General features: G+C 39.6%; 2 protein-coding genes across 8 annotated transcripts in view; one reads left to right on the top strand and one right to left on the bottom strand.

Annotated features, from left to right (window-relative positions):
- Positions 1–1,781: 1,781 nt before the first annotated feature.
- On the bottom strand, positions 1,782–3,419 carry fbxo36a (F-box protein 36a; the record flags this gene model as incomplete). The annotated part of the gene is made up of 4 exons (XM_079465908.1): positions 1,782–2,477; positions 2,747–2,919; positions 3,012–3,120; positions 3,324–3,419. The coding sequence occupies 4 exons, from the start codon at positions 3,417–3,419 to the stop codon at positions 2,289–2,291; spliced, it is 567 nt and encodes a 188-aa protein (XP_079322034.1). The 3' UTR covers positions 1,782–2,288.
- Positions 3,420–4,050: 631 nt separating this feature from the next.
- trip12 (thyroid hormone receptor interactor 12) overlaps positions 4,051–25,581 on the top strand; it is a 35,922-nt gene continuing 14,391 nt past the window's right edge. For 5 of the 7 annotated variants that reach the window (XM_079465904.1, XM_079465905.1, XM_079465903.1 and 2 more), the window contains exons 1-9: positions 4,063–4,154; positions 16,008–16,154; positions 17,025–17,150; positions 17,287–18,191; positions 23,725–23,830; positions 24,541–24,677; positions 24,793–24,876; positions 25,069–25,164; positions 25,280–25,431. In XM_079465904.1, coding sequence (XP_079322030.1) covers positions 16,057–16,154; positions 17,025–17,150; positions 17,287–18,191; positions 23,725–23,830; positions 24,541–24,677; positions 24,793–24,876; positions 25,069–25,164; positions 25,280–25,431 — 1,704 coding nt within the window. In that variant the 5' untranslated portion in view covers positions 4,063–4,154; positions 16,008–16,056. Of the gene's footprint in view, positions 4,155–6,793; positions 6,820–16,007; positions 16,155–17,024; positions 17,151–17,286; positions 18,192–23,724; positions 23,831–24,540; positions 24,678–24,792; positions 24,877–25,068; positions 25,165–25,279; positions 25,432–25,581 lie in introns of all 7 variants that reach the window. The other 2 variants (XM_079465902.1, XM_079465906.1) reach the window with 2 other exon arrangements.

Here is a 25,581-nt window from a genome sequence, read left to right as displayed (position 1 = left end):
GCGCCTCTCTGTTAGTCTCTCAGCCCAGCGATCCTACCAGAGGCTTCAATATCTAATGCGTCATCAAGCCGCTTTACTGATCCAAAGAGAGAGAGAGAGAGAGAGGGAGAGAATTTTGTCTAAACATCCATTAGCATTCATCATTCTGTTATTAGTAGTGCATGCTATGCGAACTCATTTCACACCATACATGCTACAGACATGACTAATCGTGTGTCTTGTTGAAGAAAGATGTGCTAAAGTTCCTATTCATTGCAAGAAAGACCCAAGCCATTTTTAGAGAGCAGATGAGCTTGTTGATGCAATATGGCTGGACGGTTCCAAAATTAATATAGATCTTCGAAAGAACCTACAGGTTCTTTGTAGTGGGAAAAGGTAAGAAAAATGGTTCTTTGTGGAACCAAAAATGGTTCTTCTACAGCATCACATTGAAGAACCTGCTAAGCACCTGACATCATAAACATCATAATATTACACAAGCCACACACAAAATCAAAGTGCGTAACAGGTTCTTCACAACGATGCCATTTTGGTTCCACAAAGAACCATTCAGTCATCTCTTTCTTACTTTTTTTATAATCGGATGGAATTCAGATGTGATTGACAGTTTACTACTCACTGTCCATCACATTGCATCTGGAAACTGTATATTGTAACATTCAACCTATAAATAACACATCTATACACTCATTTAAACAAGTATGTTGTTTTTTTGTCTATATTTTTTTCACTTTTCGTTTTTATTTAATTCAAAAAAGAAATTATCTCTGTGTATATTTGCACTATGTTTGCACCACTTTCTTCTCCACTAAGCTCCTGTCGCCAAGTCAAATTCCTTGTGTGTATAAACATACTTGGTAATAAAGCTCCTTCTGATTCTAAAGGTTCCGTATGAAAACAAAAGGTTGTTTTGAAGCACATTTTTTAATGTTTGTCAAATTAACTTTATAATTTTCTCTTTACACTTTAATGGTTTTGTGTAAACAACTGTAATTTTTTACAGAAATGCACCGTTTTGTTTTTATTTATTTTTTAAATCTTGTAAATTCAAATTACAGAAAAAGACTGCAAATTTACGAAAATATTCTTTTATTATATATAACTTTTATTTTATGGTTTTAACTGCCCCCCCCAGATGCCGTAAAATAATGTTTTTACTATATTTTTTTACGGTGAAATCTAATACAGTGGAACCATTCTATTTTTTATTGTTTTCTTGAATGTGAATTGCTAAAGATAAAAAGTTCTGCTTAATGAAGGAAAAGGCATGTAAATGTAAACTCAAAGTTTGAATATTGTTTTATACATGATTTGTCTGAAGGTCCTTACATTATTGTACTCATATTTTATTTGTCTTTTACTTGATTTTTAATCAGATAAAATAAAAAACACATAGAAAAACATTCCTGACTGTTAACAATTCATACCAACTGATAAATAGTCGAATTGTATTTTAACTGGTCCCAATGTAATTGTAGTTAAGTCATTTAAAGTCAAAAGACACTTTCTGTTTTCATTTTGTACTGCTATTGTTCTATGTATATATAGAATTAAAATGTTTTTTGTGTCATTTTGTGGCAGTGTATATAAACTCCATTGTTTATATAGTAATGATTTTGTAAACACTGTTTAGACTGGTGATCTTTGTATGCAACATTTTGATTACCTAGGCCTATTCCTTTAATATTTTGCCTAAAATGTATTGTATAAAATATTTGTATTTTGTATTAAATAAATGTAATTAAAAAAACTTCTTGCAAAAAGACAATTTAGGCAGGAAAAACGTTTACTTGAATTTTAATTGGGTGAATGTTTTGTCTGCTTACACATATTGTAATAATTTTGCGTTAATCTGTGCGTGTGCGTCATCTGCTGGACAAACACTACATTGCAGAGTTACAAATACAGTCTTAACGGTCTTTGCAATACCAAAAACATGGTTAGAGAGCACAAGTGCTATTATACAGAACACAACAGTTTAGAAATTATAATGGTAAGGCAGTTAAGAACAAATAACAAAATTTCTAATAACATTGTTATAGAACTATTTAATTTCTAGAATACTGTAAAATAAAGTAAAGTAAACATACTTTAGCTACCTAAACAGTTAGCTACCTGTTCTAAATATATTATCACAAATAATACTTATAAACATAGTGGATTAAAATTAATTTGGTTTGTTTAAATATATAACATATATCGGCATGTACAGCACAGTAGAATAAAATAGTGTAAATAGAATACTGAGAGATGAATTGATTCGCTGCTGTAGAAAGGCATTAAAATGTTCATGGGGATGCAGCAGGATTGGGTTTATCTTCCATCAGACAGGACACACTGCATTCCTGTTCTTGACTGTAGTAAAACTTGAAGAGCTTCTTCCAGCCCATGAGCTTTACCAGCAACTCCATATCTTCAGTTATCACATCAAAATAACTCTGCATGTTTTTTTTCCAAAACTCATCTGAGTTACAAAGCTGGACACACACACAAATACTGATTAATATACACACGTAACACAAACTGCACCATAATAAAGCATGATTGTGAAGTTTTCTTGGCAGCCAGTGTGGAAGAAAGTCAGAGGGCCATCTCTCATGTTTGTGTCACAAATGGGCTTTAATACCTCTTGAAACTTTAACAATTCTCTACATAAAAACAATGGTAGTAAAGCTGAGTCTAACAAACACTGTTCATAATAACCCATATTAAAAATGTAGTTTTAAGTGTTTAATATTGTTCTTACCTCCCTGAACCTGCTTGAGGTTTGGCTGATGTGACCGATATCCTGGAGGGACAGGTGGGAAAGAATTTTAAGGAGTAGCTGGTCAGGTAACCGCTCCAGATAGTCAAAATGTCCTTGGCACAGAGACAACGTGTATTCCAAGATCTTGGGTCCAAACACAACATCTAACTGCTCTATAATGAGAAACATGGTGATTTTCTTATGAAGCCGCACGCTGCAATATAAAACGCGTTTCATTATGAGCTGGAAAATAACTCTGCAATACTCTGTAATGTTGAATCCTCTACAAACTCAATGTGGGAATGTTTTATCTCTCCTGGTGGTGTCCCTCCGAACACACCACGGATTGAAATCTTCCACCACCTCCATATAACCTGTTGGACATAGTAAAAAAAATCAATTAAAAATAAAAAAAACACAGCAATGTTTTAATGTCAACCATTTAAAACCTTCTCAGAAATTAAGAATCTTTTGTGTTACAGCTAAAATCCCCAGCTTGTTTAAACATTTATATTGAAGTTATGAATTATGTTGCATTTTTAATATTAAATCGTTGCACTGTTTAATACTACTCTACCTCCTTTTGTGTGATAACAAGTTGGTAGAAGTCTTTCGAGGGAGATGGACCTTGTCCACAGGTTTCAAACAGTATTTCATCCAGCAGAGACGCCATTTTTGGACGCTCGGCGGTTGCCATGACAACAGCGAGGTCCACTCCGTGCCTACCGTTATATATTAAGAGTTTTGTTCCGAAATGAGATAGCAAAAATCATGTTTTTTATTGTGCATTCCAATTCATATCAATCCAACTGGAGTTGATTTGTTTTGCTTTAATCCATAATAACAACAAGAAAATACAGCTCGCGATAAAACACAACAAAAACAGGATGACATCATAAAAAACATGAATTTTGCAAGAATATTTCAACGGAATGATTTCATTTTGGAACCAATCTCTTTCGATTTATTTCGTTTGTGACAAAAACACATACAGCTATATAATAAGCAAAATGTGTTTAAATAAAAGTTTGTAAACCTTTGTGTGACGTTGGCTGAGGTGTTGATGGGGGGGGGGGGTTCACGACCTGGCGGATTGATATGTAATCCTGACGTATGCGACTAATGGCCTAGCGTTATATTCCTAAGAGAAAGGTTGATGCTGCCACATCCTCGTCAGAATAACCTCGAAGGGTAATATTACGGTCGTAAAGACGGTTATTAAGGCAAGGCTTCCCGGTTGCTGTTATTGTAGCTGCTGTTTTTTGTGGAAAGTAGTGCGGAGGCGGAAACAGCGAGAGCTGTGTGAGCGGATGTGATGCGGCAGTTCGCAGGTCGCTCAGCTGATGAAGGTAAAGCTGCTACCGCTGCTGCACTGTGTCTATCAGCTACTACAACACTGCAAAAATAGGTAATTACAGCTTAAGAAAATACACACATTAACGTTTAACTGCAACGCCAGGGAGACGTCTTGCTTCTTATGCGCATCGGTGCCCTTCGCGTGAGTCGGCTGTCGCGTAATATGAGTGAGAAAAGCCAGACGAAAGAGAAAATATGGTTTCCAGTTGCCGTCCTTGTTTCTTTCTTTACATTTATTTGTGTTCTCGATACAAGAAAACCACGTCTTTTTCCATCTCGCGTTGCTTCTCAACAATCAAATGTTGGAATATTGTTAAATGACGATAATTCACCTTGGAACTGAGTCGTATTTATGTCCCCTTTAAAATAAATATGCAATATTATAATCATCATCAGCTGATGGACCATCAATACATGTCAGTTGAACGATTATATTTGTCGCATTTGGTGGTTACTTTGTTAATATTTGAATGGGTTGTTCAGTATAAAGCTGTGCTAAAATAATACTACCGAGCCACCAATTACAAAGGAAATCATAAATTAATCAAAGTTTGTCTAACGTTACTTATTTTTGTATGTTGTGCAACGTCAATTACGTCTGTTTTTGTGCATGTACGTGTTTTTTCTTCTTGAGCCACCCAGGCCTGTTAAGGTTAAATGTTGACTGGTGTAGTTTGCTGGTGATGGTAGTTTGTGGTAGTTTGTTTACGTCTTCAGTCAGTCACTCTGACCTAATCTTGCCCGCATACACGTCGACAGCAGACCGGCTTTGCTCTCCAGCTTTACCATATGTAGGCCAATTACTGACAACAACGGTACAGACTTGATATTTTCACTCGTTTCAAGCTTATTGTTCATATTGTGTTGTGTTTTCGTTGTTTTAAATAAGTCTTCCCATTTCTTGATAATTGCTTGTCACGCTTCGTTCCTTCAGCAGGTTAGCATCGGTTAGCCATGTGAACGCATTAGCATAAAATACAGATGACATACGTTTTTCTCGATTTCAACACGCGAAACTACGTTTACACTGTAAGTTGGTGTAAAATGTGTAGTTAGTTCGTGGGTAGTTAGATACAGTAAGTGTTAATGTAATTTATCATGGCTAGCCCGTTGGCTATACGCTAGCTGAACGCGATTACCTGTTTCACTCAGTGAAGATTTTTACGTAATTCACAACAAGTCATTCTTCATTATGTTTCCTATTATGTGGTGCTTTAAACATCAGTCCACTTCAAGTTTTTCTATATTTTGTAGACATCTATTACATTATGCCTTGGATTAGCAAAAGCCTCGGTGAAGGGCCAGAAAACGCGAGACCGGTGTGCAGGGCCTCCTACTGACAAAATCCATTTATCATACTATTTTGTTTATTCGTAAGTGAATAAACGATTATATTCATTAATGATACGATGTTTCAGATGGCTTACTCGTGTAAATAGACAGAAAGCGAATTTCGGTATGTAGTTGTTTGTTTCACGGACTGTACAAAATAAACAAAAGGATCTTCTCAGGCCTGTGTTGGTGAACGGCCTTCATATCATGTCGTATTTTCATGTCAACAGTCCAAAAACATACAGCAGCACTATTAACTGGTGGAAAACTTTATAAAAACGATGTCGATTGGAGTTAGCGTTATGGTTTCACATGTTGTTATCAACATTTGACGGGATTAAATCCTTAATCATCGTGCGATCAATTCATAATGTCTTCTGGGAAGTAAGAGCCCCAGTGGTGTGATCGGGGGGATTTTGACATGTTTTGGGCCTGTTCGTGGATTGGTGATGGAAATAGGAGATTGGCTTGTGCTTCTTTGTGAATGTTTTGGTTTTGCTCGATGTCTTCGAATGTCATGTACGTGGCTTAGCTTGCGTGAGTGCAGTGGTGTCGTTATAAAAAACGAAGGCCTAATAGCACACATGGATGTATGATCCTCAGCACATTAGGTCTAGATGTCAATCTTTATTTTGGTCATTTACTCAGTTTTAAAATCAAGTATGCTGTCTACCTAGATAGCATTGTGGGTGGCAGTCGCAGGTTCGGTTCGTCTGTGCGTATTGCATGTGCTGTGTTGTATGCACATACGTTTTCTAGGACAAAAACGGGTGCGTTTTGGATGTTATTACTACTTCAAAACGGCATGCCAAAGCGAGTCATGAACAAAGGTATAATATAAAATCAGTAGTAAGGCTGAAATCTTTATGCATATAATGGTTAGCATATTAATACCTAATCATCTGAATAGGGATTATATGATAAATACATTACGAGATACACGATTATTAATGCTGTGAGTTTGTTTTGTTAGACTAACAATGTTTGTATAAGTAAATTTGTTCAGAGCCTCATTTGGTAATGTATAAAAAAATAGTTCTAGGGCTCATACAGCTATACTGTGAACCTATTTTATATTCTTTATAATGTTTCATACTCTTTAGTTAAGATAATAATCTCTTTTTAGTTTTCATAAAACGCCTTGCATACCAAAGAATGGCATTTAGTTGTGGTTTTAACTGGATTCCTAAACAAAATGGCTGCCCCCTGGTCTGCAGTTGAAATTGGATCCCTATGATACTGATTTGTGTTTTTATCATTTAAAGAAATAGCCCATTTTATGAAGAGACTAAAATAAACATTTTCTCACCCTTTCCCCTCTTCCTCTCTCCATTAATGCCTACTTTCTTGTCACCCTAGGCTGCTGGGCTATTTACACACGACTGGTAAGTTCCCATGGCGCCTGCTGTCATTTACATGATGATGAGATGGGTCCGTGGTGAGGCAGTTGGGCTTGAAAAGATGGTTGGCTATGTCCTGTATAAAGTTTCTTTTTAGGTTGTTCTGACCCAGAATGTTGTAGGTCTGTAGAATTTTGATTTGGTGTAAACGGTAAACAGCCGACAAACTAAAGTAAGGAGGTCCTTTGTTTTGCTTTTGTGTTTTACACCATTTCCAAATTTGAATTGTGTTTTACATAATTTCCGTCCTGTTGGCTTAAGAATACACTGCAGAGCACACTAGCTAATTTTAGCCATTATTACTAATAATGACCCCCAATAAGGGCTGTAGTAGGGCTGGGCGATATGGCTTAAAAAAAAATCTCAGATTTTTTTCACACCAAACCCGATTTTCGATTTTAATCGATTTCTTTTTTCTATTTAAAAACAAACTACAACTGACAAAGAACTTGCTCAAAACAAAAATGACAAAATTAGATTGTTCAAAAATACATACAGCAGTGGTATTCATAAAGTACAAACAAAACTTTAAACAGTTTTCCTGAACCCCTGAAATTGTAAACAAAATTAAACATCTGCATCCATTACTTTAGTTCCAACATTCTTCATTTACACATTTTTAGCCAGGAAGACAAGCCTGTCTACTACCCCTGGCTTAAGGCATGCCCGGTTACATGTAACAATGCCCTCTCCCACACTGAAAAGCCTATCTGATGGGGCACTTGTAGCAGGGGCAGACAAGTGTTTTTTGGCCAGATTACTGAGCCTTGGGAAGTTTGGTTCGTGACGCTTCCACCACTGAAGTGGATCAGTGTCTGGATGTGCCGCTACCCTCTCAACAAAATCCATGTCGCAATTAGACGAGAGCCGCTTGCCAGAAGCCCCTCCCATGACGCGTATTTCACTCACGAATGGCGCAAATTACACGTGCGAATGAAGCGATTAAATTCAAAATGTTCAAGCGCCCAACTACTCGTAAATAGCGCGTTTTATTCGCGCAACTCGCGTTTGGTGTGAACACTCGGGAGCGTCGGTCGTAGAAGTTAAAAACAAATCGCCCTAAACGTCAAATTCGAGTTAATCGATAATATCGATTTATCGCCCAGCCCTAGTCTGTAGCTATCGATTATTTAAGTAACTGATTATTCCATCGATTAATTGAGTATTCGGATAAAAGTACTTTTGCTTTATTAAAGAGCAATACTAAATATACAAGAGAAAATAAGACGGGGTCTCTCCAAACGAACATCTAATTTGTTTCCTTTTTAAACAAATTATTGTCGAAATGGCATACATTCATATCTGTTGAAAACTAAACCCATTTAGTACATTCCATTGCCATATTGCATTCAAAATGCAATATAGTACAAATGTATAAATGAATAGAAAGAATAATTTCAACGGTAACTAGCCTCAGCTTATGCAAGATACATTTAGTTTACCTAAATTAGTTTTCAAAGATCTGTTTTGGATTTAGGACTATTAAATAGTATATTATATATAATATATTTGTCCACATAAAACTACTGTAGTTAATGGGACTTCTATTCTGGCATGTCGTCGGAAGACGCTTATTTTTTTAGTGTGTGTTTTTGATAACTTCACTCAGTAAAGTGTTCCGAAATAAACTCTCAGAGCAACTCTGGAGATGAACTTCATGTGTTCATGTCCTCATACAGCGCAGACAAATCCATGAGAATCACGTGTTTAGCACATTAAACTGCAGTTCGTTCACTCAGACATGCAGAACAGCCAGATGGCATGTTTAAATAACAGGATTATTTAGTTATATGGACTCAATTATATAGACTCCATGCAGCCTGAAAACAATTCACAAAAAACACTTTCCTCCATTGGATATAATACGTACTGTAAACATTATTGGTCGCGTGCTAGTAAGACAGGATAAACTTTGCTGACTGAGGTCCTAAAAGTTGAGTTTAAAGATAAGGAATGTACCATGCACAATGTTCTCTCACCATTCTCTCGCTCTCTCTAACGCACACGCACACTTCAAAATGAGATGCAAAAACATTTGTGGCCAAGTCTTTTCAACGCTAATTTTCACTGCGTGTCTTTATTAAATTCAGACAGTAGTTTATTTACTCCAAAAGAGGTGTTTGCGCTGCTGCAAGCTGTAAATAAATCTGGCCCCAAATGTTCTTATAACTAAAAATGAGAAGAGAATTTATTTTCTTTCATACATTCAAAATGAATATCAAGTAAAGTGCGCTATAGTTTCTCTTATGTGGCGGGTTACTTTTACTTCTCATTTGAATGGTCTTTCAAGAGCATTCTGAGCATTCTAATAACTTTTGAAAATATCAACCAATAAAATGAAATAAATAGAAAGTACAGCTTATTTATAGTTTGTCACGTGTTTATTCAATATGATAAAACATCTTTTACTCCATACTAGATTTTGGTAAGTGAACACCTGTAATGGTTGATGATTAAGATAAAGATGCCGTCTTTACTTGCCGTACTAAAGTGTGTTGAACATAGCCTACATAAATACACATGTAACATAATATTCATGGCTTAATATTTAAATGGTAATTTTTACTTGCACATCAGTACATCATAAATAACTACCTGTCAGTGTCAGCACAGCAATAGTGCTAATTCCTTATAGCTTAATAGACATTTAAAAGCAGCACTCTGTGGCAAGATGTACAATTGTGTTGCGTTTCATCTTCACTTCAAATCATAATTGTTCTGCCACACTTCTATTATTAACTACATAACTAGGATTAGCGGATTACTTTTATTTAATTTGTTAAATAACGAGAAGCAAACTTTAGCGTAGCTAGCGGACAAAGGTAACTCTTCAACTGTCAGGAATGCAAATGGCAATATAATCCATTTAATTTGAATGCTTTAGTTCGGCTTTGTTTCTATGTGATATTCAGAAAACGCGTAAAAATAAGTGGTGTCATAATTCACCTTAGGTCGGCAGCGCTCCGTCTTCTCCAAGTGAGTCTTTTCCAGGCTGTTTACATATGCGCGCACATGCATATGACGCTTACGCAGCATTGACGGAGGTTATTTTATCCAGTCAAAGGAAAAAATAAGGCACATCTTTCTTTACAGTGATTTGACGTGCCCACAATAACACTGCAATGCTTTTTCACAACCGTGGTGTACCGTATTACCGTAAAGAGTGCTTTCATGAAAACTCTAAAGTTGAATGCTCCTGTCCTTTAAGTGTCCATGTTTAGTGGCAAGAGCATCCATTTTTAACTTGACATCTATGAAGAATATATTTAGGTTAGGAGTCCATACATTCAGGTCACAAGTCCCTTTCTCCCGCTTGATGCTGGATTAATGTTGCATTGCAGTGCATTATTTTTGATACATTGACAAGTAACCCTACAGTAGCCAAGGCAGGCCATTTTGAGCTTGGGTTTCACATAAGCTTTTTTCATATTGGGTGTGTTTGCAATAGAGGAACATGAGGGTGAATATGAACCACACGGTTTAAGATGCACGGTGTGAGAAACACTTTATAGTCTTCACAGTATAAATTCAATGTATATTAAACCCTATTAAAGTTAATCAGTCAGGAGCAGTAAGTGGGATTTTGTTTGTTTTTTGTTGTTTGATGAGCATTAAAACAGCTGTTTATTATGCAGCTGTCCCTTTAAGAGCTAGCGTGCACGGATCACATGCTTTTTGCTTCCCCACTGATTGCCAAACCATAATGGATTTATCAACGTGATATAGAGCCCATTTGCGAAATAACGTTCAAACACCACATCCATCCATCCATCCATTTTCTACCGCTTATCCGGGGCCGGGTTGCGGGGGCAGCAGTCTAAGCAGAGATGCCCAGACATCCCTCACCCTAGACACTTCCTCCAGCTCTTCCGGGGGGACACTGAGGCGTTCCCAGGCCAGCCGGGAGACATAGTCCCACCAGCGTGTCCTAGGTCTTCCCCGGGGTCTCCTCCCGGTCGGACGGGTCCGGAACACCTTCCGGGGAAGGCGTCCAGTAGGCATCCGTAACAGATGCCCAAGCCACCTCAGCTGACCCCTCTCGATGTGGAGGAGCAGCGGCTCTGCTCCGAGCTCCTCCCGAGTGACCGAGCTTCTCACCCTATCTCTAAGGGATCGCCCAGCCACCCTGCGGAGGAAGCTCATTTCAGCCGCCTGTATCCGGGATCTTGTCCTTTCGGTCATGACCCAAAGCTCATGACCATAGGTGAGAGTAGGAACGTAGATTGACCGGTAAATTGAGAGCTTCGCCTTGTGGTTCAGCTCTTTCTTCACCACGACGGACCGGTACATCGACCGCATTACTGCAGAAGCTGCACCGATCCGTCTGTCAATCTCCCGTTCCATCTTTCCCTCACTCGTGAACAAGACCCCGAGATACTTAAACTCCTTCACTTGAGGAAGGAACTCTCCACCAACCTGAAGTAGGCAAGCCACCCTTTTCCGACTGAGGACCATGGCCTCGGATTTGGAGGTACTGATTTTCATTCCAGCCGCTTCACACTCTGTTGTAAACCGTCCCAGTGCATGCTGAAGGTCCTGGTTTGAAGGGGCCAACACGACAACATCATCCGCAAATAGCAGAGACGAGATCGTGTGGTCCCCAAACCTGACACCCTCCGGCCCCTGGCTGCGCCTAGAAATTCTGTCCATAAAAATTACGAACAGGACCGGTGACAAAGGGCAGCCCTGCCGGAGTCCGACATGCACTGGGAACAAGTCCGACTTACTGCCGGCAATGCGAACCAAGCTCCCTTAGTAAAGGACCACAGACCCCATACTCCCGAAGCACCCTCCACAGGATGCCACTAGGGACACAGTCGAATGCCTTCTCCAAATCCACAAAACACATGTGGATTGGTTGAGCAAACTCCCATGAACCCTCCAGCACCCTGTAGAGGGTGTAGAGCTGGTCCAGCGTTCCACGGCCTGGACGAAAACCACACTGTTCCTCCTGAATCCGAGGTTCTACTATCGGCCGTATTCTCCTCTCCAGTACCCTGGCATAGATCTCGCGCATACATAATTAGGGCTGGACGATATGGCCAAAATTTATATTGCCAAATATTTCTTTATTTCGGCCGATACAATATAATTCAGATAACGATATGAACAATATTACAAAAAGCAAAATGTAAGATATAAGTTGAGAGAGCCCTCTGATATGAACAATAAAATGCTAATCAAAATCATTCTAAATGCCAGCAGTGTGCAAAGCTTTTTGCATAGGCCTGTGCCTTACCTTGTGCAGGGCTCCAGACAAAAAAATCAATGGAGTCATTGGCTCCTATGAAAGAAAAAAACAGGGTGATCTCATATCAACTTAGAGCTGCACGATTAATCGTTAACAGATCACGATTCAAACACAATCCCATAAATGAAAATCAACGATTCTCCAGCGTCTATTACAACTCAAACTAAGGTGATAACGCTCCAATCTGTGTTGGTGCAGCTGCTGAAGCAGAGAATTATCATTAGTGTTTAAAAGAGTGTAAGGACGCCATTTCATACTTAATATTGTTATTTCTGTATCAAATGATCACAGAAGTACTTGGAAGCAGAGAGTTGCCAACTCGCACGCACGAGACACATGTGTCTACACGCTTGTAGTCTGCCCAAATTTATCTCAAACTAGGGCTGCACAATTTGAGGAAAATGTTACATTGCAATTATTGAGGTAAAAATTGCGATTTGCGATACGATAAACTGGGTATAATGACTCAACTTGGTTGCCATCAAGGAAAATGCACACACAGATAGCTGAATATGCTATAATTTGTATTTCTCAACCGAGATTAAAATAACATGTTATAAAATGAAATAACAGAAACATTTTTGCATTACTAATTAAATTAACTTAAAATATAAATATATTCTCAACAGTACAGGTAAATAGAACATAAATACGGATATTTTGACGGCACATTTTTAGGAAAATAATCCCAACAAACGGACATTTAAGCAGGATGTTACATATACTTGTATGAACTCTTTTGAAAAAGAAACTGGATATAAATGTGTGGTTCACTCTGTAAAACGTAAACCTCTATAATCTTTGTTGTTACTTTAAATGGTTGTTACTCAACCAACTGGTTGAATCCTCTTTGTAAAACATTCTATTTAGTACTTCATTTAGAACCAAAATTTAGCAAATTCTGCACAGTACCTCTCTCTGCTCAGTTTCTGATCCTGAAACCAAAATATCGGCAAATAACAGAGGTAGCATTTTTTCTGGGCACTAGTTCAGTGTCGGCCTGCTCTGCGTCTATTTTCTCCCGTCTCCACAATGTGCCCTGTAAGTCACGTGACCAAGAACACGAGTCACTGCCACACAAGACAACTCAATTTTTTCTCGCGTAGAAAATGAACATATATCTCTTAGAATGGATGTCTCGTCACATCCATGAATGCATTTGTTTCTTTAATATAATCACAACATTTTGCCGTCATGTAATCGCATAGCCTGACATCGCGATTGCAATAGTATTAATCGTGCAGCACTAACTCAAACCAACATAAAGTTTATACGACCTGACAACAAAATGGCTCTTATGATTGTCTTTCAGGATTGTTACAGAGTTCTGATTATGCTTCACATCTTAACTGGGCAGCTTTGAAACAAAACAAGGAAAGAGCGCAGCCTCTACTGTCGAACGTTTTAGTTGAAGTCTGTAGCCCTGTGAATGAGTGGCTATGGCAGCAGTGCGGCAAGAAAAAGTTTCCCCTACTCTGTCGCCATTTTGTGAAATAGGCAAAATAAATTATATCGTTGCTCTGACGAGTGTTGCTTTTTCAAATGTTTGTTAAAAACAATTCAAAGCCGTAGTGATTTTAGATCGATCTGTACTTACTGCTGATCAAAGAGCCATAGTTCGCGGAAGAGCTGTGCATAAAACACAGAATCTATTTCGAAATCGACCTATATGCTTTGCTGTAGCTCAGTGGTAAGAGCATTGTGTTAACAATGCAAGGTTGTGGGTTCGATCCCAGGATTGCTGATACCTATGTAAAATGTATAGGATAATGCTATGCAAGTCGCTTTGGATAAAAGCGTCTGCCAAATGCCTATATATATATATATTAGTCACAGCCATAACGCACACATACACAAACAGCAGGATGCAGGTGCGTTGGGAGTGTGTATCTCTGCTGTGTCGTGGTGATTGATGGCTAGTGTTGTTCTTAAGCACTGAACTGAGGAGGACACAAAGACACCCTCTGGCCATTTCTCTGTGTTTGTTCAGGATGCGTCTTATCTCGTGGTGTTTTGTAATGCAGACCAAATATCTGCTCAAGCTTAATGGCATCATATATTACACAGAAAATGGAAACCTAATGCAGATTAAATTAGCATAAATTCTTTATAAACTGTTTTCATGAGCATGTATCCTTTCCTCTGTCTCTGTAGAAACATGTTATTGTATTGATTCTCTTGTCTCTGTCACCTCTACATCCCTCTCTGGATGTCGTCTTGGGGCAGTTGTGCGCTGGTGTTGTGACTCATGTTCATTTCAGATGTAAGGTCATTGATCTGCTATGGGCGGCAGAGCTGTGGATGGGCTGCTGCACATATGTGATTCACTACATAACACTAAACCCATATTATTTGTTTGCATATGTAATGGAGGGGCATCTGTTCCTGTGTTCTTTTGACCAGAGTGTGGAGACAGACTGACTGTGGTTGTTTGGTTAGACAGCAAGATTATGGTGACTTTGATCACCAGTCAGGTAAAGTCTGATGATAGTGGCTTTTCACCAATAGAGTATGATGTCATCATGACATGATACTGCAGAGGCTGCGATCATATCACAATGTCACAACCCTCATAGCCTTCAGAGAAAGACCTAAAACGACATAAACACTAGGCCTGTCGCAATTAATTGCATCAGAAATTATAGCGGTAGTCGTTGTTATTGTAATTTTTTAAATATTTTATGCCACTGATTAAGTAATGATATAATATTGAAAGCACAACCTTTTGCAGAACAAATACCTTTTACCTTTACGTTACCTCCGTACCTAAAGAGTAGATAGTCTTGTTCAAGCGGATCGGAGTAGGAGGTTTGCGGCTTTGACACCAGTTGATTACTATTCCGAACTGGCTTTATTCATCTCCTAAGTCTTTTCACCTGCCGCTGTCCGCCCTGTGTGTGCGACTAAGCACGTTTGTGATTGTGTGTGCATGCGCGCAAGCCCCAGTTTTGACACACAGAAACAGGGCAGCACTAACAGAGACAGTGCGATTGGATACAATGTTAAAATGTTTTTATGTAAATATTGCAAAATATCGCCATTGTTTTATATATGCATCTCCAAAAACTACTGACGTCAAGTTTATATATCGCACGATAAGTCAATAAATTGACTATCGCTACAGGCCTAATAAACATGTTTTATGCTTACATTGCACATAAGGAACAGATAATCTGTTTTTGAAGAGGGTTGCCTGTGAATGTATTTGATATAATGTTATGTGAACTTACATATGCTATACTTTACTTGTGGTATAATCAGCTAGGCTGCTGATCAGAACCGGCGCAAAAACTTGTGCTTATGCACGAGGCGCCGCAGATATGAGAGCATTGAAACGCATCCATCTAGCGTGTTTACATAAAAAAACGGTGGGAAAGAAGCTCTGCAGATGGAAAGTCATGTTGCCGGCACACATACATTGTGCAGTTATTAGCGTCTTCTCTACAGTAATATCTATATGCGATTAAAATGCTCGCAATTTTGAGCCCAACCCCCATCATGCCAATAGCGTGAGGATATTGTGTTCTCGTGAGACACATCAGATCTCGTCACACTAGTGGTTGTATCATGTTATGTATACGTTTTCTATAAAAAATTTGCCAACAAAGTAGCTCCCTAATGATTCATTTTTAGGTCAATACTACTTATTTTTTCAGTCCAGAGCCCTGAATTTTGAATCAGGCTTGCAGCATTTCCCCACTTCAGATTATCTGTATTGGCAAAAATGTGCTTTGAAGAATGAGCAGCTCCATGACCTTTTATGTTTTACTTATAGTCAATGTTTTCTTGTACAGCTGCTTTGTAACAATGAAAATTGTAAAAAGCGCTATATAAATAAAACTTGACTTGACTTCACACACATGCACACAGTAATGACCAAACTCAACTAACCTTATTTTCCCTGTCTCTTCCCTGTTACCAGTGAATGGTAGTGTCTAGAAAGGGTATGTCCCTTCAGGAGAGAGGTGCCAATGTCCAACCGGCCTAATTCCAATCCAGGGGGGTCACTGCGCCGTTCACAGAGGAACACAGCCGCGGCCCAGCCACTAGACCACACGATCGCAGGAAGGTGAGTTTGCTCAGACAACCAGTTAAATTGTTTAATTAACAAAAATAAACATGGTTTTGGTGTGTGTGCTACCCAGAAAACCGTGTATCTTTTTTTCCAAAATAACAAGTATAACATTTTAAAGTGTCTGTATGCATGATGTCATGTAAACATTTAGTCAATAAGCGAGTCAGATGTTAAATAAGTAACAGCTCTGACGGATTTCATGAAACTGACTCAGACTGAAAACTTGTTACGATGCATATATTGTGGTTAGATAGATCCTTTTGAGAACATTGGGGAAAAATACCACCCATGATTTATGTTAAACATCATTCAAATAAATTTTTTTCCTTTTAGTATATTGTTTAATACATAGTGGTTTTGTTTGCAAATAAAGACTCTAAAAGTTTCTTTGCTAGCTACTGTAGTCCTTATTGCGTAGCTGAAGACAACACAATAAAATAATGTTTCGTTATTGTTTCTATTCATGTTTCACAAGGGTGAAATGCATCCAGCTGTACATTTAGAAACAAGACAGGAAACGGACAAAGTGTTTGTCTTTTTGCCTGAAGCCCTGAGGCACAGATATTTGCAAATTACCTGTGTTTTTACCTTCAGTCTGGTCCTGTTTTCTGTACATGCTTGACAACTGTGTAGGTGATGCCGTGAAATAAATTCAACTTTAGAGTTGTAATTTAGAATCCCAACTTGTGATGATGCTTCCAACCTGTGTTAAATGTAGCCAGAAACTCTATAAGTGATTGTGTTGAATTAGGGAAATGTTGAGTGTAGTTCTTCTGGTGTAGCTAGTGTTATTGAGTTTGAGGTGTTCCTCTTGGACTCCCCATCCCACACTGCTCTCTGCTGTTTAATCTCCAACCTCTCCAGGTTGCAGCCAGAGCAAGTAAACCAAAAAGCAAATTCCCCACCTGAAAGTAGAAGATCTAATTCTAAAGCTTCCAAAGCCCCACCCAGCTCAGCTGCTGGCTCCGCCCGCGGTCACACTTCTCGAAGGTATCCCTTTTTTCCTCGTCTTTTGCGTGTGGGTCTTGGTGAACGTGCACAAATGAACGGTGTTGATGAATGTTGTACGATTTGCCTTGACTTTGTTTCTCAAGTCTTTCTCCTTCTGTCTCCTGTTTTTTTACAGAAACAGTCTCTCTCTATCTGTCAGCTCACACTCGATTCCAGATCCAGACTTAGAAGCAGCAGGGACTTCAGGCCAGCAAGGGAAACGGGAGGGCAGCAGCACCCGTGCTCTCAAACGCAGCTCCGCCTCAGAGCCCCACATCACCTATTTACCCAGCCCGGCCAAGCGGCCCAAAGCATTGTCAAACCAGCCCTCTGTTAGCGTAGTTAGTGGTCTGTCGGCCCCCACAGCCTCACCTGAACTTTCAGAGCCAAAGAAGGCTCCAGCATCAGTCAGCACTAAATCCAAAAAGAGAAGGTTAGCAGCCGAGCCGGCTCCCGCCACATCTGGCAGAGCCCTGAGCAAGAAGAGTGCCTCGCAACCTGGCCCCAGTGGGGCACCCAGCACCCTTTCGCAAAAGCGCAAGAAGGCAGACACCTCCTCGTTGTCATCGTCGTCCTCCTCTCTACCCAGCTCAAGCAGCGCGGCAGGTCCCCTGCCACCCCGCAGCGAGGCCAGCCGGGCAGCCAAACCCACCAAACTGGCGTCCAAATCGGCCGCCTCAGCCAAAGCTGGGTGTAGCACCGTCACTGACTCCTCTTCTTCTTCTGCATCTTCCTCGTCGTCCTCTTCATCCTCCTCTTCTGCCGTCGCAGGAACCAACAGCTGTGCCCCTCAGGGTGCCAGGCTAAAGCAGGGCAAGGACCAGAGCAAAGCGCGACGCTCGCGATCTGCGTCCTCCCCGTCCCCCCGCAGGAGCAGCCGAGATAAAGAGCAGAGCAAGGCTGCCGGCTCTAAGTTTGACTGGACGTCTCGCTTTAACTCCAAAGTCAACCTGCCAAAGCCCAAACTATCCCTGCCGGGATCAGCAAAGGCTGAAACCTCCTCCAAGCCTGGGCCCTCCGGACTGCAGGCTAAACTAGCAAGTGAGTGTGACTTTACATTGCGGGGCGTGTGACCTCATTATAAGTGCATTACTGTGAACATGAGTTTTCACTTCTTTTTGCCTTGCACAAACATGTCTATAATGTCACTGTGCTGTCGGTAGTGCTTGACCTTTATTGAGTCGAGAACGTTCCCTTCATATTTTTCTTCTAATGATCATCTTATTGCAGATTCTGCATTTGAGCTGTTACAGAATTTGCCTGATCTTTTGAGACAGCAGATGTATTTTAAGTATTTGTGGTGTTTGTGGTGCTTGTTAGGTAAAACGAATGCACACACTTGAATTATTCTGCCGCCAGGCTTTCAGTTTCAATATAAAGCGACTGTTTGACATACCAGCTGCAAGTGTAGGAGAAGTGAACTCTGCTGCAAGCGGGACTGTTAACACGCTGTCGAGCTTTGACATGACAGATCTGTCAGGATCTATTCTAATGTGATCGATGTCATGGGTATATGTAGGCATGTGGCCTATTGGCTACACAGACATGTATAAGGTCACATAAGGGATAGACTGATTCTTCACAGAACATTATAAAAAGTCCTCGGGTGCCATATTTTGAACATTCAATGCACAGATAGGAATAGTGTTTATTTATTGTTCAGTTCAATCACCCAGCTGTAATTCAGATAAAAATATTCTCTGAATGTGCCACGTGAAACATGAATTCTGTATTCGGACCTGGCTTTTGTCATTCACCACATTTAATCACATTAAATGTTCAAAAATGTATGCACTCGCTCCAATGCGACCCTGTAAAATTTGTCCTCGCACGTTATAAAAAAAGCGATCGCGTTTGCGAGCATTTTGGTCGCAGTCTAGGAAGTTACGTGGGTGCGATTTATATGCGTCTGAAGTTTCAGTTGCAGATGCCTTAGTTTACAGAGATCAATTAATTATACATAATAATTATAATAATACATAAATGGGTCGTCAGGAGCCGCACGGATTACTTTTGTATTGCTTGTATCTGCTTTTTGAACAATCATTTTTATGAGAGCTCTGAATAATTGGTTTTGGAGCTCTTGTAACCCAGGTCTCGCACTTTATTTATCTACATTTTCTGAGAGGTGCACCTTAAAGAGATATTAAGAGAGATAAAGATAATTTTAGATGTTTAATCACGACTTGCAGTATTGAGATTGTGACACGAGGGCAATGTACTTATTTTTTATGAAAATCTCAAATTTGACCAAATGCCATATTTTTCAAAATTAGACCGTGCGACTCATTATAATACATAAAAATACAACTTTTTTCTTATGGGGAGGATGCCCCAGACCCACCTAACTCAGCCCCCCCCGGCCGTATGGCGATCACCTTTTTCACTTCTTCAGAGTTTGCAGGTCTGAATACAGAAAAAAAAAATGCAAATTATGAAGTGAAGGTTTCTCACTCTGATCCTTGAACTCAAGGTAAATAACTTAACTTGTGAAGACCCTTAACAGTGGTCTTCATCAGTAATGGCACACTCAGTCCGTTTCTTACTCCAGTAACAGTGGATGAGGTTTGTGCTCTGGTCAAGGCAGGGGAAGCTATCTCAGGTTTCAATCTAGTACAGTGCCAGCGTGCAGGGCTAAATATACCAGCCCGCCTCTGCCTAACAGTATTGTATGGACAAGAGTCCTGGCTGGATGTATATGAAGGTAGGAAGGGCTTTTTCACTCTGCAATTGAGCCTAGTAGAGGTTTGGAGCGTGAGAATGCTCAGAGATGCGGCAGAACGCTAGCATGTGTGCTATCTTGGATGAAAGTGGTTTGATGGTAGTGATACTGGTTAAATGATTTGTCGAGTTTACTGTACAGCGAGGTAGCTGGAGGTGTTTACCTTGGTTAAGACATGTCAGGTTGGGTATGACAGGGTCATTCTGGGTTGGTTAGGAAAGAAAGACTAATGTGAAGAGTCATGATAGGGCATGCAGCCAGAGGGCAGGGGGCAGTTTGTTTCCCAGAATAGACCCCTGCTATTAAGGTTTGACCACCAGAGTGAAGCTGTTGTGATTCATCTGACTTTAAAGGGAAAGTGCTGTCAGCTTGGTCTGTAATTTTTCTATTTCTTAATATGGTACAGGTGAGTGATTTGACTGGTTAATACCATATACATAATTTTGCAATAATTCATGTAGCTCAGTTGGTAGACAATTGCATTAGCAGAGTAAAGGTCATGGGTTCGATCACAGGATGAAATTTATACTGTAGCTTAAATGCACTGTTGGTCGCTTTGGGTAGGAGAATCTGCCAATTGCTTAAATGGGTCATCCCTTCCATACGGTGCCATTTCAGAGTACTTTTACCAAAAAACTTTCCATGTTTTATTGTTTCAGTTGAAGAAGGGCTTATTAGACTATAAGAAAAGTATACTGCTCCAGCATATTATGGTGTAGTCATTTTTGACTATGTTGGATGATGACGTACTTCCTCTAAAATCTCAGTCAGCTTGGTCACTTCCATTCTCAAAGCACTAAGGGGATTTTTCACCAAGCGATAATGATGTGTTCAGTAAGAAAACTGACAGCACTATGGGTGAGCAATGTTAACTGCAAAAGTTCACTTTTTCATAATTGTTGATGTACCTTGAAACGGATAGCCCGAAGTCCTGTTGTGGTGATGAAATTTTAACAACGGTTGATCGATGTGTAAAGACACTGGTTTGTACCGGTGACACCAGGGGTTGGGGGTTTGCTGTGGGGTGGGCAAAGATGCGGCCTGCGCATGACAGTTTTCAAAAAGCGGTAAGTCAGGAATGGCAATTGCTTGAATTAAAGGTGGGTTCAATATCTTTCTTAATAAAAACAGACAAACTATCAAAAGTTCAATAATATTTTCATATTTTAAACACAGACCTTACCAAACGAGTAATCGCAGCACACATCAAGCTAAAAATAAAAGGAAACAAAAACAACAAAAATGTATTTACATTACTTCTTTTGTTATTATAGGCAACTTACCTAATCACGGCACACATCGTGCAACAAATTAATGAATAAGAAAGGGAATACGAAACGAAACATGTTTATGTTAAATAGATAAGAAACGAGTAAGAAAGGGAAAACGAAACCAAAAACGTTTAAATAAGTAATATGAAACCAAAAACCTTGCAAAACACCGGTTTTGATAACAGTACTTGCATATTGACAGAAATGCCTCCTCCATTGTCTTTTCAGTCAGCACTTCACTCTCCTCAGACTCCTGCAGATCTTTGCTGCGACACTTGTTCCGCTTACGCTGATTGCAGCAGCCTTGTTCAGACGTGCAACTGAGGTTTGGTCTTTAACTAAACGAAGTGATTTATTACTATAAAAAATTTAAATGATGGTGGGGGTCGGCGACGTGGTGGACAAGTGATGTAATCAGTAGGCGGGTGGAACAAGTCTAAAGTGCTTCTCCTTTTTGGTTGTCGATGTATGACGTGATGTTTGAATAATTAGACTCACGTTGTTGATCGTAATGCTATGTGCATCCTGAAGCGAAACCACAGTGTTTCCTATGGCGTCAGATATAACTGCCTGGCTGAGATTTTTGACCTAATTTTGCCTATTCATTACGTGCAAGCAGAAAAACATGTAAAATATACGTTTATTTTATTTATCTAAAAAGAACACTGTTAACAGGGTGGACAGAGGAGAAACCGTGTGAAAACATTACAGGTTGGATATTAACAGGAGTGACGTTAATGCGAAACTCTGCTATTATTACTCATATGGCAACAATCAAGTCATGATGACCTCGGAAGAAGATTTCTATCATGTTTATGAGGATTTCTCAAGATTTAAGTTACGCAATCATGACTATTGACAAGACAGTTCAGCCTACTTGCACTAAAATCAGAGAAATAATTGTAAATATAATTCTGAGTACATATCGTAGTGGAGATGGGTTAAATATATAAAAGAAGCTGTACCAAATTATTACAATCTTATTTTTAAATAAAATATTCCACATTATGTCTTGAGGACTCAAACGGCACCGAATAGTAACAATGACCCAAATGTAAATGAATAAATAAACATCAACTGATGGACATTCTGAAAAATGTGACCCTATGCCTGCTCTGCAAACTGTACAGCATACAGCCGAGTCCAGGTAATACAGCCTTATTGATTTTAAATGGAGTAATTCTACTATAATGCATTGTGATTTACTTCCATTGATTTTCCTATAAATGTATAAGTTATATCAAAAGATAAAGGAAATTGAATAGCATGTTAAACAAGCTTGCATAGTGCAGGCCGTGTTTCGGGCCTTTCTGGAGTCTGATTAGGAGCTGATGTTGTTCAATGCAGATGTGTGGTGTGATATTCTCTACACATAGTGCTTGTGTGGTGATGTGCTGGTTTCTGTGGCAACAATCTCAACACTTGTACAGTATGTCAATGAGCATCAGACACAGTGATGAAGTAAATGTGGTTGTTATGGGCACCGGCCAAAGGTTAGATGTTTTAGCAGCATATTTGTTCTGTGCATCATATTTATTTTTGCCTGGCTAAACCATTGTTTACCCTGATAGATGTTTTCTACCTTGGTCTAGAGGAAACTGGTTGTTTTGTAGTGCGTTATAGGCAGTTGTTGCTATTTATACATACAGTGAAGCTGAACGACATAGACTTTTGTGCTTTTCTTGTCTGACTGTACACCTTTTCTCATTTCCAAATGTTTCCAGAACCTGTTGAAGGTCATCCAGAAAAAACGTTGTCATCTATCCTTTTTTAAAGAATATTCTGCTTTTGTACATACAATGAAGCCTTATATGTACTGATGCTGTCAGGTTCCAAAAAGAACCATAAAAGTGTCATAAAAATGACTTAATTCTACTTATCTTTTACCCAGAATGCATCCAGTTTAAATCCATAAGACAGAAAATGAAAGAAAATAATTGCTTGCATGAAAGATGATTTGCAAAGTTGCAGTCAGTCACTTAAAAAAATATTTTCATTTCAAATGATTGTATTTATTAAAGTGCTTTTCAATTCAACTACTGACATTAGAATTTTTGACACATATTTATCTGATTTTGAGCTCCATTAGACTCAACACTGCTTTAGTTTGCCTAAAGACTAAAATATGGCACAAAAATGTGAACCACAAGTTGTGTATAGAGGGGACATCATCAAACATCAAACTTTTCTAAACAGATATAGAAATAATAGAAAAGAAAGATTATTTAAAATGGTAGATTTATATGCCTAATATAAATAATACACTTTTCATCATAGTGCATTGTGGTATTTTTAATCAATGATACATCTTGCTGCTTGAAATTTGACATCTTATTTATTCAGCATCTTACTTAAACAACCTGGATCTGAATACAGGTTCTGTAATGTACCAAACCATCTTGTTCTGTATGATGTATCAATGTGGCGTGCTGGGGAGTGATGTAATGCTCTCTGTGTGTTTGATAGCCACATACTGTTCTCCTATAATTTCTCTGAATGACTTATGTCCCATGGTAACTGACTCTCTGTCTCTCTCTCTGTCTCTCTCTCTCTGTCTCTCTCTCTCTGTCTCTCTCTGTAGGTTTGAGGAAGTCCACTAAGAAGCGTAGTGAATCTCCCCCAGCAGAGCTCCCCAGCTTTCGGAGGAGCACACGTCAGAAGACCACGGGCTCTTGCGCCAGCACCAGGTGCACAAGTGTTTGCTTATGAAAAGAGAAAACATGATTAAGTTTTTACATTATCGATTCTCTTCATGTGACTGATTGTGACGCTAGGACAAATAAACTGAAATAACATCTAGCATTAGAAGAATATAGTACCAGCCATAAAAATGCCTTTATGGCTGTGAAGAAGTGGTAAAGAACTGTGTCGTACACTAGTCATGCCCCTCTTTCATTCCAACTGTGTGTCCTCAATCTTATTTATTCATTTTTATTAGATGATTATAGAGGTGAACACACACACTCACTCCCATCATGCTCAGCAGTGTTCTGTAGCATTGCAGATGGGTGTTTCCGTTCTGTTACTCACTGTACTGGAACTTCACCATGAGAAAATGTGGCATGTGTGGAAGGTCCTATTGTGTGGAAGTCCTATTAAATTGATGAGTCTAGCTCAGAAACCTCATTCACAATAGTTTAGATCATCAGCTTTAGACAATATGCTGAATCCCCCTGAAACATTAAAGCACTGCACTGCTTATGATCTGCAATATTTATTTAAAATGATACTCGTTTTAGTTTTTTTTCTGTCTATACAGTGTTACATTTACATGCATACAGAGGTTGTTTAGTGGTGTAGGCTTAGAGTGTAAAGAATATAAAATAAAGAATAACAGCTGTATGTTTTAATGAAAACAAGATACTCTTGTCTTACCTCTCTCGTGATTCTTCTCTAGTCGGCGAGGCTCAGGCCTGGGCAAGCGCGGGGCAGCCGAAGCTCGCCGACAGGAGAAAATGGCCGACTCTGACAACAACCAGGACGGGGCCAATTCATCGGCCGCACGCACAGAGGACACGCCACAAGGAGCATCTGGTAAGAGATCAGCACCCTGCGCGTTAAACTACAAACACCATGACAATACATCATGCTGATGGAAACTTACATTCTTACACGCTTCAATTTCCCTTTTTGTCTTTCTGCTTCGTAGCATCTAGTTCAGTGGCTGGAGCAGTGGGCATGACCACCTCTGGGGAGAGCGAATCAGATGACTCTGAAATGGGAAGGCTGCAAGGCATGTTTGCTTTTGCTTTTATTTCATTTCAGCCTCCTAGCGCTAAAACTGTTTTTGTTTTGTACGAGGTAACAGTGCACTGTATGATTGTAGATAAACCAAACTCATTCGCATGCACCACTCATGTTTTCTTAAAGAAACCTCATTGTGCATAATGTCTCATGTTGAAAACGTCTCTCGCTTTCTCTTCAGCTCTGCTGGAGGCCAGGGGTCTTCCTCCACACTTGTTCGGACCCTTTGGGCCCCGTATGTCTCAACTGTTTCACAGGACCATAGGGAGCGGAGCTAGTGAGTGACCTCAACTATGCGTGTGACGTTGATTGTCTTTATATATTTACTCTTCTCATGACGTTTTTATGTGTTCTCCTAACCCTCTGTTCTTCTGTCTTCGTCCAATCTTCAGGCTCCAAGGCCCAGCAGCTGCTACAGGGCCTGCAGGCTACAGGAGACGAATCCCAGCAGCTTCAAGCTGCTATAGAGATGTGCCAGCTGCTAGTGATGGGTAATGAGGAGACGCTGGGAGGTTTTCCTGTAAAGAGCGTCGTGCCGGCCCTGGTGAGTGCAAAAAATCTGTTTTACATAGCAGCTAAAAGCAAAAGTATAGTCCGGCCGTCTGCGTGCCGACCCATTAAGAACTTTTTGTTATCAGGAGGGTCCACACACCCCGTACGTGTGCAGCCCAATTTTGAGAGACTTTTTTTGAAT

This window comes from Barbatula barbatula, assembly GCF_947034865.1.
Source record: "Barbatula barbatula genome assembly, chromosome: 10".
Classification (NCBI taxonomy): domain Eukaryota; kingdom Metazoa; phylum Chordata; class Actinopteri; order Cypriniformes; family Nemacheilidae; genus Barbatula; species Barbatula barbatula.
The sequence above is the reverse complement of the archived record's forward strand: the minus strand, read 5'-3'. Positions and strand labels throughout refer to the sequence as shown.